Below are 11,779 nucleotides of genomic sequence, written 5' to 3'. Positions count from 1 at the left end.
AAGAAAAAGTAATTCAAGTATTTCAGCTATTTCAAGTACATTTATTAAGTATATTTAATATGTTATTTTATATAAAACTGTGATAAAAAAGTCACTATTTAGAATTTGTATAACAAAGTGACAGAAAAATATATTTTGTACTTATCACCACTATTTATCAAAAATAAAAATTTAGGATAGCTTATTTAGTTATACATCCAAAATATTTTCTTCTTTTAAAGTATTCCATATCTTTCACAAACCGCTACAGATACATTGGTATAAATTATGATGTCTTTTTCAAAAGTTAAATCATGGAAATTAAGTCACCGAAGTAGTTATAAATCTATGAAATTAGATGGAACTTCCTTAACTACCGAGTTATTGGGTAAAAGGGTGACAGGATTTATTTATTTATTTATTTTTTCCTAAGGTTACTTCTAAAAAAATGCTTAGTTTAACATATGAAGAGTTAAATTTTATGCCATTTCTTCACCTGTAACATTTGACTTCCAGTTCCATCTCTTAATCTGTATGGTCTAATAACACCATCTTCACCAAAGAAGCGAGGTGGGCGTAGGCTTACCACATCTTCTGATGAATCTGCAACTCTGACAATAAATCAGCAAATTTAAGTTACACATAGGTACATAGGTACTTAGCTATAATATTTAACCAAAGTCACTATTTTATATTCAAAATATTGTAAATTCATGTACTAGTACAGCAGCTGTTGTCTGTGTAGACATTTGACACAAAAATAGAAAGTAATCACTCTATGAAATAATTAAAAGGTTTCTAATTAATGCAATCTACTTCAGAGAATGACTTCTAGAACATGAAATAGCGCAAAGCAGAACACAACTGGAATATTTCATAGAGGCAGAGAACAGTTGAGATCGGAAGGGAACTGTGAAAGTTATGTAGTCCACTCCCCTGCTCAAGCAGAGACATGCAGAGCAGGATGCCCAGGACCACGGCCAGACAAGCCTTTGGAGATCACCAAGATTGGAGACTCCACAACATCTCTGATCAGTCTATGCCAATGCTCCATCTCTCACACAAAGAAATATCTCCTGATGTCAGTCAAAATATCTTGTGTTCCAGTTTGTCCCCATTGCCTTTGGTCCTGTCACTGGACACCACTGAACAGAGCTAGGTTCTGTCCTTTTGGTACTCTCCCTTCAGGTATTTACAGATATTGATAAGATCATCCCACTAGTCCTTCTCTTCTTCAGCCTAAACAATCCTAGCTCCATCAGCATTTCCTCAGAGGAAAAATTCTCTAGTTCCTTCATCATCTCTGTGGCCCATCACTGGATTCTCTCTGAGAGTCACTTACAGCAGGCAGCGAAGACGACGACACAGCACTTCAGGCATGGTCTTCTCAGTTGAGGGAAGAATCATGTTTTTTGACCTGCTGGCAAATACTCTTCTTACTGCTGCTCAGTAAGCCATTAGCCTACTTTGCTGCAAGGGCACCTTGATGGCTCGGATTTAGTTTGGTATCCACTTGGACTCTCAAGGCATTTCCAGCAAAGCTACCTCCCATCTGAGTGGTCTAGCATGTACTGGTGCCTGAGACTGTTCCACTCAAGTTGCAAGACTTTCCACTTTCTGAACATCAGGAGGTTTCTGTCAGCCAATTTCTCCAGCTCACTGAGGGCCCTCTGGATGGTCGCACAACTGTCTGATCAATCAGACACGCATCCCGATTTTGTGTCACCTAAATGTACTGAGAGTGCACTGCATCCCACCATGCAGATCATTAATGAAGATATTAAATGTGACTGCACCCTGTATAGACCTCCAGGGTACCTTTATTCATTGCTGGCCTCCAACTAGACTGTATCACTCACCTTTACCATCTGGGCCAGTCAGCATAATTTCTACCCACCTTAATGCCTGCTTATCCAACCCATAATGTAAAAGCTTCTTGATGGTCAATGGTGCCAAAGGCCTTGGTGAAGTCAAGGAAGATAATGCTCTCCTCTCATCCGTTTGACTGGTGCTTTCATCACAGAAGATTATCAGTTTGGTTATGCATGATTTTCTTTACATGAACCCACACAGATTATTTTTGGTAATTTTCTTACCCCTCATAAGTCTGGAGATTGTTTCCAGTATGACTCCATCACCTTCCCAGGAGATGAGGTGAGGTTGACTGACCTTACTACAGTTCACCAGGTACTCCTTCACACTTTTTTTGAAAACAGGAGTGACATTTGTTTTCCTCCAGTTTTCAGACTTGTCTTAATCATCAGAATAGATGAAAGATTATCTAGAAATGCCTCACAACAATATCTGCCAGCTCCCTCAGCACTTGTGGGTGCATCCCACCAAGGCCCATAGGCTTATATATGTTCTGTTTGTTTTAAGTATTCCCTGATATGATCCTCTTCCTGAGGACTGAGAACGCATCCTTCTTGCTCCAGTATTTGCCCTGGTCTCTGGGAAGTGGAATTCCTGAAGGCCAGTCCTGCTGCTAAAAATTGAGACAAAGGTGTTTTGTTCATCAGTCTTTTCACTGTCTTTTATAATCAGATCTCTTTCTTCATTCAGCATTTTGTCCACTTTTTCCCTCATCTTCCTTTTGCTGCTTACATATTTATAAAAGTCATTTGTGTTGCCTTTGAAATACCCAGATTCAACTCCATTTGGGCTTTAGCTTTCTCTAGATTTCATGCCTGAATGTTTGGACAAGGCATCTGTACTGCTCTCGGTTTACGTGTTTTTGCTTCCACCCACCATATACTTCCTTTTCTTGTGTGCAAGTAATGCCAGGAGCAACTTGTTCATCTCTGTAGGCTTCTTTCATTTTGCCTGGCAGATTAATAATATAATTACTTAATTAATGTCTGAGTATTCTATTTAAGAACTTGATGATTTAAGACATCCATGCTTCTTGTGTTTTCTTTGCATTTCTCTGCAAAGAAAGTCAAAGGGTAAAATACACAAGATATAGACAAATTTATGGTAGCAAAAACTAACAACTGTTATCAACAGGACTTATGAAAAGCCCTCTCAAAACACATTCTCCAACTTACTTACAAATTGTAAATATGTATCATAAATGTAAATATGTTATCATAAGCCCATTTATGATAAAGTTGAAAGGTGGGCCATTGTAGACCTAGTAAGGTCCAACAAAAAGTGCACAGTTTTTCACTTGGATTGAAGTAATCCCAGATATGTAGACAAACTGGGAGAAGAAGTCCTTGAGAGTTGCCCTGCTGAGAAGGTCTTACGGGTTCTGATGGATGACAAACTTATCCTGGCTTCCATCAGAAGAGGGGTGACCAGGAGGGTGAGGTAAGTGATTATCTCCCTCTATTCTGCCCTTGTGAGGCCCCAGCTGGTGTAGTAAGTCCAAGTCCGGGGCTTCCAACACGGAAAAGATGTAGAGCTTTTGCAGAGGGAGCAGAGGAGGGCCATAAATGTGATCCAAAGCTTGGAGCACAGCTCCTATGAAAGCTTAAGGAATTGGGCTTGTTCAATTTGGAAAAGACAATGCTGCGGTGAGACCTCATAGTGGCCTTCCAGTACTGATAGGGAGTCTATGGACATGAGAGTAATCAACTTTTTATATGGGTCGAAAGTGATAGGACAAGGGCAAATAGTTTTAAACTAAAGAAAGGGAGATTTACATTAGATGTCAGTTTTTTTTTTTAACTGAGGGGTTGGTGAGGTTCTAGAACAGATTGCCCAGAGAGGTTGTAGATTCCCCACCCCTAGAAGTGTTTAAGGTCAGGTTGGTTGAGCAATCTGATATAATACTTGATCTAGTAGCAGGCAACCCAGTCCCTGGCAGGGAGGTTGGAACTTGATGATCCTTGAGGTCTCTTCCAACCCAAGCCATTCCCTGATTCTATGATTAAGGCTAATTATAAGGGAATGAGATTATCACATTATTCAGCATGCAATTCTGTCAGAGTTCTCAACTGTATCCTGGACTACATCAAAAAAAGGGATGGCCAGCAGGTGAAGAAAGTGACTGTACCCCTTTAAGTAAGCCCTTGTAAGGCCCCATCTTCAGTACTATATTCAGGTCTGGGCTCCCAGAAGAAAAAACAGAGCTGTTGGAAAAGGTCCAGAAGAAGCAATGAAGGTGATCAGAGGGCTGGAGCACATGTCCTACCTACAAAAAGTCTGAGAAAGTTGTGCTTGTTCAGCCTGGAGATGAGAAGGCTCCGGTGAGACTGGCTTTTCAGTGCTGCAGTCTTAAACTGCAGTTGAGGAGATATTAAATTTGGAATGAAGATGGTGATGCATGGGAACAGGTTGCCCAGAGAAGCTGTTGATACCCCTCATCCATGGATAGGATAGATTTTTCATCTGCATTAATATTAAAGATTTTAAAGAAACACTAACATGTCATACAAATAATCAACATATCCCACCATTTTGATTCATACCAGATGCCATTCTTCATATTAATTTTACTTACTTTTTGATACCCTGAAATGTGCTGCTTGCCATGTCTATGATTCCTCCAGTAGGCCTAGCTACTGCTCCCACTAATCCTTTTCCAACACCTTTGAAAAAACCAGCTGCTCCTTCTTTCTGAGCTCCTAAAAGGATCAAGTTCAGTAAATTGTCAAGAAAAAAAGACCACTTTACAATATTTTTTGTAATTACCTTTGCTCTTAATAGATATGCAACTACAGTCACTTAGAAGTCAGTCAAAACAAAATCTTGATAAATGCAAAATCTCACCAAATATTGAAATTTTGAATCATATGAAGACCTAAACTTACCTCTTATTGGTTTTGTAACTATTCCGGTTATGCCACTGACAAAACCCTACCAAAAAGAAATTAAAGAGTTGTGACAAATGTTTCCACACTATATTTTTTATTCTTCTAACATTTTCCTTATTACTTCTTTGGTGAATAGAAAGTATGTATTTTGTAGTATTCTAAAATCCACTCCAATTATCAGAATTGGAAGCACGTTCATCACCATTCCTATCACCTTGTCAAACGTCAAATATTTTTCTATAAAACTATCACTCAGTTGTGGCCATGTATTGGCAAACTAGAATTAAATTAAAGTGGAACAGCTCTACAGAAACCTTCACATTTGCTATTTTTACCTCTATAAAATTTTTATCATTTTTTATTCTTACGGAAACTAATCCTTTTCCTCCACGAGTGATACCCTCTCTCAGACCAGTGGGCTGTTTATTCATGGCTTCTCTCCTTTTTTGCTGGTAATCCTCATCCATCGTTATTGCAGCAACACCTTTTGCCATAGCACCAGTGATTCTTGAAGCAGCACCTGCTAATCCACCTATGAGAAAAAAAATAACAGTGTAAGTAAAATGCCACTGCAGCTTACAAATACCTATGTTGCTTACTAATGAGCATGCTACTGTGATAATATTAAAACCTACCAACAGCTCCCCCTACTAGTGCTTTAAGTCCTAGTGCCATTCCTTCTATAAATTCTTCAGGACCCTGGATGGCTCCCTGAGGAAGGAAAAAACAAAATAGAGCATTTATGCTATTTATATAAGTTTCAGATAGTATATATACTTAAATTCTTATGTTTTTATTGTAATTTATATATATTTAACAGAAAGTAAATTAGATCTCTATTAAGTTCATTCATGCAGCATTAATCTACAGTAGGTACTGCAAGGAACAGTCAATTGTGAATTAAGGGAAATAATTCGTTTTTATGGCACTTGAGTTTTTCAGTAACTTTCCCTAATACTTCCACTTTGATTTTTTCAATTCTAAATCTCACCTTTAAATCACAAAAATTATTTGTATACCCAAATTTTCAATAGAATTTATATCTATTTGCAACATTTCACAAAAAGCCTTAAGAGATTTTTACCTGATAAGGTTCATAGAAAAATGCTTCTACTCCTTCAGATAAGCCTCTTATGAATCCAAATGGATTGCCCAAGACATCAAGACCAAGAATAAGAACATACATCTGCTTAATAGCCTAAAACAAAAATAGACATTCAATAAAAATATTTCAGAAAATATACTAAAAGCATTAGAGCATTGCTGCTTACTCAAAAACGCAGAAGATGAATTTAATAGGAAGAACTCAACATTTGGAAAAATAGGTACAGATGTTTTAAAAATGACTGTATGGTGAGAAAAACATACTAAAATCAGTCAAATAATTCTACTGCTTGCAAGTATTTCACAAATAATTGAGATTTTGAGATTTTCCAAAGCAAGCATATTACCCAGACTTCACTCATACTGTGCAGCTATAGGACAAAATTTGGTTGTGTGCACAGGCTAAGGGAATTTTGTTCACTATGACTGCAAAACAGTGAGGTATACCAGAGTTGCATTGTACTTGCTTCCACTGCTGATTTCTTTCAGTTGCTTTGTTATGCACACTACTTTTCTTATTGTAAGTTATAATTTAGCCATACTTACAGTCACAGTTTAGTAACATAACTTAGTTGCCTTAGTAAAGGCAACAGAATCTAACTAATGAGTAATAGGTTTTTAGGTTTCTTACGTATTTAACCAATCTACGAACATACAAGACTGCAATAGTTATTGATTTTCATAGAACCAAAGCACACAGTAACACTTTCAAAATATAAATTTACTGGAATGTTAAAATTTACTTATTCCAACCTGTTTTGAATAATGCTTTTTCACTGCTGATTGTAGCTGCTGTGTAGTACAGAAGTGATAGCTGAGTTCAAAGAATGCCAACCTATTAAGAAAGATTTTTAGAAAATCCATATTATTCAGACCAAAATAAAATATATCATTGATTTATAATGTTGAATTGTTCTTAGAAGTAGTCATTACAATGATATTTTGAACCTACTTGAAGACAACATCTTGCACATCTGTGAGGGTGGCACCTATGCTCTTCAGAAGGAGATTCAAGGACTGAAGTGGTATCAGTTCTTTCTTCCTTTCTTCTTTGTTACTATCTTCACCACCAGTACTGAGTGAAAAGCTTAAGTGTAACTAAACAATAAAAAGAAGACTCAGAAATTAACATGAGTGTTTATTATAAGTACCATATTTTGTATGACACTTCTAATTTTGACTGAATTCAGACTTCATAATACAGAACATGCATATACCCTTTAAGGCAATTAGAAAAAAAACAATGAAATTTCAATCCAGCCTCAATAGCTGGAACTGCCTTTAAGAAAACAAGAACTCAAAACTGCTTAGCCATGTTTTCAGATGAGGTCTCCACAATCTTTTAGCTATAATTTATTGGCTACTTTTCAAACCGGTTTGTTTTCACAACTAATACACAATACTGAATTGGACAGAAAATGATAACATGGCATGATGCCCAAGTAGAAAGACAAATAATTACTCATATAAGAACTGAAACATGTGTACAGCAAAAAACAGTGCAGACCTGAACTAAACAAAATATTTGTTTCACAGAAATCAAAGCGATATTCTTAAAACAGAGAAGACATTCAGAAAATTTGCTGAAAGGGCTCTAGGGGCCCTCTGCAGCTTTCAAAATCAGACAAGAGCTTATACGCCACTCTGGATTCTCTGAAAAGAATACAGTATCCAATTTGGCATAACCAAGCTTAACCATAGCTTATTTCAAATATATATTGATCTTGCTTTGCACACTAATTTTTTTCTTTCCAGAAATGGTGCTGTTTCTCAATCCACAGCACACTGTCTGCACATGAGAACCATAGCATTTTGCAAAGATAAGTAATACAAAAGAATTACTGCACATGAAGAAATTTGTGGGTAGAAAGGAAATAATGAATATTTTAATATTTATGAAGAGTTTCATAAACATATACCACAAATACATCATTGCTAACAGTAAAATCATTATTCCAGAACATTTTTATTTTCTTTCTGATTGCCTCAACATTTTCTCTTTACAGAGAAATCTTTAGTACTTTACAGAGTGTACAATTCTACAAGAGACAATAAATCCTTTAGTTAGAGCATAAGCACAGATAGTAGTATGAAAACTTATACCTTAATCGGAGAGATATGGAAGTACTCATACAAGCTGATTTGTGATGTATCCATGGATGACACACTCATCAGTTCTTCCTGAAGAGATTCTACATCCTTTTTGAAAACTTCCAGCTATAGATGCATTTTCAAAAGTAATATTACTTTAAAATGTAGAGTATAAAACACAATAACATTATCTATCATGGCTCCACTGTTGCTATCTCAAGTTCTCTTATTACTACCCAAGCAAACCACCTTAAACTTCATACAATTAAATCTTATTTCTGTTCTTCCTATGTATAAAATCCTTGCATTCTCCCTGTATAATGATTCAACTACCTTCCACTACCCACGGCTTTTCAGAAAGCACTAGAAATCTTTCTTGTACCTTATGCAATATGAAGATAAAGGAAATTTTACTCTCTGTCTCAGGAAAAAAGCTTTACGTTAGTTCCAGGCACCATAAACACAGAACATTACTTTTTCTGGTATTTGTTGTTGTTGTTCTGTTGTTCCTGGTTTTTTTTTTTTTCTTGTCTTTGGTTCTGTTTTTAAAAGCAAGTTGAATGACTACAAATTTCATATCTGCTTATCTGTGTACAACAGAAGGATTCTACCTGTTCGACATTCGGTACATCAGTCTGTGTAAAAAATTCAACCAGTGCATTCAGGAAGCCAAGGTCTAATCTGAGATCCATTTCTTGAATCAAGACCTTAAAGTATCTACACATGAAACAAAAAAGTATTACTAAATCGTTGTTTTTTTTTTCAAGCATTAAAGTAAGGTGAGCTATAAAACTTAAACATCTACTTATATAACTTATTAAGACACTTCTTTATTTGACAAGTTTGTTATCAATTGTAAAATGTTTCCTGTGATGGGTAACACAAATACATTTTCAGTAATCAGAATTATTTTAATAAAGTAGTGACATTTAACAGTATAGACAGTTTTTTTTTCCCAAATTACTAAAAAGACTAAAAATCTACTTTAAAAGAATCACTGAAATTCTTTGTTTATTCTGCATTAAAGTGAGTAAACAAGAAGGGCAGAGTTTTCAGCTGTCCTAAGCGCTCTTATCTGGTTAAAATTACCTGGGGTAGAATTACTCTGGCTCTATATTGATTTTAACTTTTAAAGCTTGATTAAACATAATAAGTGGCACAGAGATGGAACATGTAAAAATACTTACTTAATATGAGATATTTGTGAATGTCCTGCAGTTCTCATAACAATACTGACATCAGTAAATGGCTTTGGTGCTATGAAGTTATAAAATAAAAAGAGATAAGCACAGATCTTTATGTGATAGACATTGTTTGCCATTTTTAACATGAAAATGTCATATATGTTCCAGATTTTTTCAATCCTATGGAATAGGATAATATAATGGATGTGACTGGGAAACAAAATCATGGAAAAGGTCAGGAAAAGGAAGTCATAGGAAGAAAAGGATGAAATGGAATATCAAAATTTTATTTCACTTATCTAAAAAATGTATCATTTCCATTTAAAGCAAATAAATGCTAGCCATGGAATTATTTTTTAGGGAATAAATTTCCTAGCCGTGGAATAAATTTTTCAAACAATGATATAAAAATATAAATTAAAAAGTCCTCATATTTTTGAACTCTAGCTTAAATTTTACTTTATTTAGGATAAATAACTGATATTTCAGTGGCTTTGTGAACAAATTTGCAGATAGTCATTGCTGTATCAACTCAGAATCTCTCCTGTCATTACTCTGATGTTCCAGATGACTTTGCCCTAAGTGAGTGAATGGAAGACTATAGCTCAACACATAGTATACAGAATTGGAGGTCTATGCTCCATACCATGGAGAAAATGGAATGCTACAAATTAAACAAAGAAAGCATAATTTCCTAAGGAGCTGCTATATGGTGCTTCACTCAGTGATTTTGAGTTTAGTCTTGCACTGATTTATGTTTCTTTTCTACTTATTTTTGATAAGTCAACTTAACAATTTGAGCCAGGTCACTGGCTCAAATACTGCATACCAGCAAATAAAAAAAAAATAAGCTTTTTAAAAAGTTTGATTACTATGAACAATATATTTTGGGCCATAGGGAAAATTGGGTAAATGAAGACGAAAAGTGAGTCTTATGAAAACACACTGTCCCATAAAAAAATCCAAATGTGAGTAATTCAGAAAGCATGTAATAGATTGACTATGATCAGGCCTAGCAACAGTTTTAAGTTTTCTTCTTTCAAGAGGTAAAAGATAGTAGGTACTTAGCTTTAGATTTGATCTCAATGCAACTTCTGAAAGCTCAGCGCAGGTTTAACTTACACCTTATGATCTCTAAGAATACTGTATTAGTGTGTCAGAAGCAGGTACTTTTAAAAGGTATATTAATGGACGAAATAAGTTCATGTTATTATTGTGATTTTTAACTTTAGATGGCTTTATCTGTATTCTCTTTGCAGAGAAAATTGTTTTCTGATCTGTAACATTAGTGCCTGGATTTTTTATAGTCAGTAATCATGCAGTTTTCAGATGATAAAAGTAGCATGGTTCACTTCATTAAAAGTAAGTTAGCATAAGTAAAGATTATGTTAAACTAGAACAACGAACCTGAATCCAAGGTGATGGACTTTGGAGGTTTAATAGGATAGAACACAAAGGGAAATATGGCTCCAGGAATCTGGTTTTGAATCTAATAAGGGTAAGGACAGGACAAGGTGCAGCACATTAGCTTTTCAGTAGTGAAATATTTCACAGGTAGGACAAACACTAGAATTATGAACCACCAGTTCAAAAGCAGGAAAAGAAGCCACCACAATAGTTCAAAATATTTCTACTTTCCAAATGAAACTATCCAAGCCAAATAATCTAGAAAAGCTAGAAAAGGTTCTCCTGGTTGGTATTCATAAGCAGCCCCCAAAAAATGTTGCAAAGGATTTGCTTATGAAAAAAATTGAACAGATACCTAGGTGAAAATAGTCAATTATACCTAATTTTGAGATGACTGTAAATAAAAGACAAAAAACAACAACAACAAAAAAAAACCACCACCACAGAAGATGAACAGCAACTGTTTCTCCTCAAGTCATAGGTGACTTTTTTTTCCAGAAGCATGTAAGCAGTACTTCGTTTCAAAGGCTGAGAAGTACTCAAGCACATGAAAAATCCAGACAGTCCTGAAAATATATCCAACTTTACATAAAAAACTTACTTGTATTCTGTAAATTTGAATTCTGAAAGACTTCTGATGTGCTGACGAGCTGTATTCCACTTTCAAAGCTGGCAAGTAATTCCTTCTGATAGGAATCTCATTGGGTTGTTGAATCTTCATGTCATTTCCACTAGGAGTTAAACACACCTATTGCAATATTAAAAAAAAAGTTGTTATTCTACATGATATAAAAAGAGGGCTTTTTATAATAGACTTCAAATTAACAATTTTTGTTAACATTTAAATGAAAGCTTAAGGGTAAAATCTTTGTCTAATTGTTAAATTTCAACAGAAGCAAAACAACATAAGGAATCTGTACATTTCATGATCAAGAGAATGTTTAGCTTCTTTGTACATGGTTTTCCAAGGCACAAACTGAGTAATTTCCTTGACTATATTCATTTAACTACTACATAATTCTAATGTGGAATTAATCTATAGATAAGAACAGCAGCATGCAGAGCACAACATATGCTTTTATTTCTCATAATTATTTCAGGAATATATATTTTTTATTATTTATGTGGTTTAATGGCACAGCTGAATTTTGTATGATTGTGAGGTATCATAGTCAGATAAAACACAAGACTTTGTTAAAACAATCTCCCAATCTCAAACTAACATCCTTCCTTTCTCTTGATATAAGAGATAAC

The 11,779-nt window shown here is 35.1% G+C and overlaps 1 protein-coding gene across 4 annotated transcripts; it reads right to left on the bottom strand.

Annotated features, from left to right (window-relative positions):
• Positions 1–481: 481 nt before the first annotated feature.
• LOC104915088 (vacuolar protein sorting-associated protein 13A-like) lies at positions 482–11,295 on the bottom strand. 4 transcript variants are annotated; one of them, XR_796237.3, is made up of 14 exons: positions 11,127–11,295; positions 10,526–10,607; positions 9,122–9,191; positions 8,546–8,651; positions 7,947–8,060; positions 6,796–6,941; positions 6,597–6,678; positions 5,824–5,937; positions 5,375–5,450; positions 5,108–5,271; positions 4,737–4,782; positions 4,427–4,550; positions 1,322–2,464; positions 501–590 (listed from the first exon to the last, which is right to left on the bottom strand). XR_796237.3 is itself a non-coding variant. In XM_010725762.3 (13 exons), the coding sequence occupies exons 1-13, from the start codon at positions 11,244–11,246 to the stop codon at positions 2,296–2,298; spliced, it is 1,413 nt and encodes a 470-aa protein (XP_010724064.1). In that variant the 5' UTR covers positions 11,247–11,295; the 3' UTR covers positions 482–2,295. The 4 variants fall into 4 exon arrangements, 3 of the variants coding, with proteins under 3 accessions (XP_010724064.1, XP_031413182.1, XP_019466064.1); XM_010725762.3 differs by having other exon boundaries at positions 482–2,464; XM_031557322.1 differs by lacking the exons at positions 501–590; positions 1,322–2,464 and adding an exon at positions 2,471–2,802.
• Between the last annotated feature and the right edge of the window lie 484 nt (positions 11,296–11,779).

This window comes from Meleagris gallopavo, chromosome Z (assembly GCF_000146605.3).
Source record: "Meleagris gallopavo isolate NT-WF06-2002-E0010 breed Aviagen turkey brand Nicholas breeding stock chromosome Z, Turkey_5.1, whole genome shotgun sequence".
NCBI lineage: Eukaryota > Metazoa > Chordata > Aves > Galliformes > Phasianidae > Meleagris > Meleagris gallopavo.
Note: the sequence above shows the minus strand (reverse complement) of the source record. Positions and strands in the feature narration are given on the sequence as shown.

What these genes read in the sequence shown, in the direction of transcription:
- LOC104915088 (XM_010725762.3), bottom strand. Translation starts at nt 11,246, where the DNA reads ATGAAGATTCAACAACCCAATGAGATTCCTATCAGAAGGAATTACTTG. An exon ending in TTCAAATTTACAGAATACAA is followed by an intron (nt 10,608 to 11,126) that starts GTAAGTTTTTTA and finishes TACCCTTATTAG; the next exon opens with ATTCAAAACCAGATTCCTGG. An exon ending in GAGGAAAAGGATTAGTTTCC is followed by an intron (nt 4,783 to 5,107) that starts GTAAGAATAAAA and finishes TCTTTTTGGTAG; the next exon opens with GGTTTTGTCAGTGGCATAAC.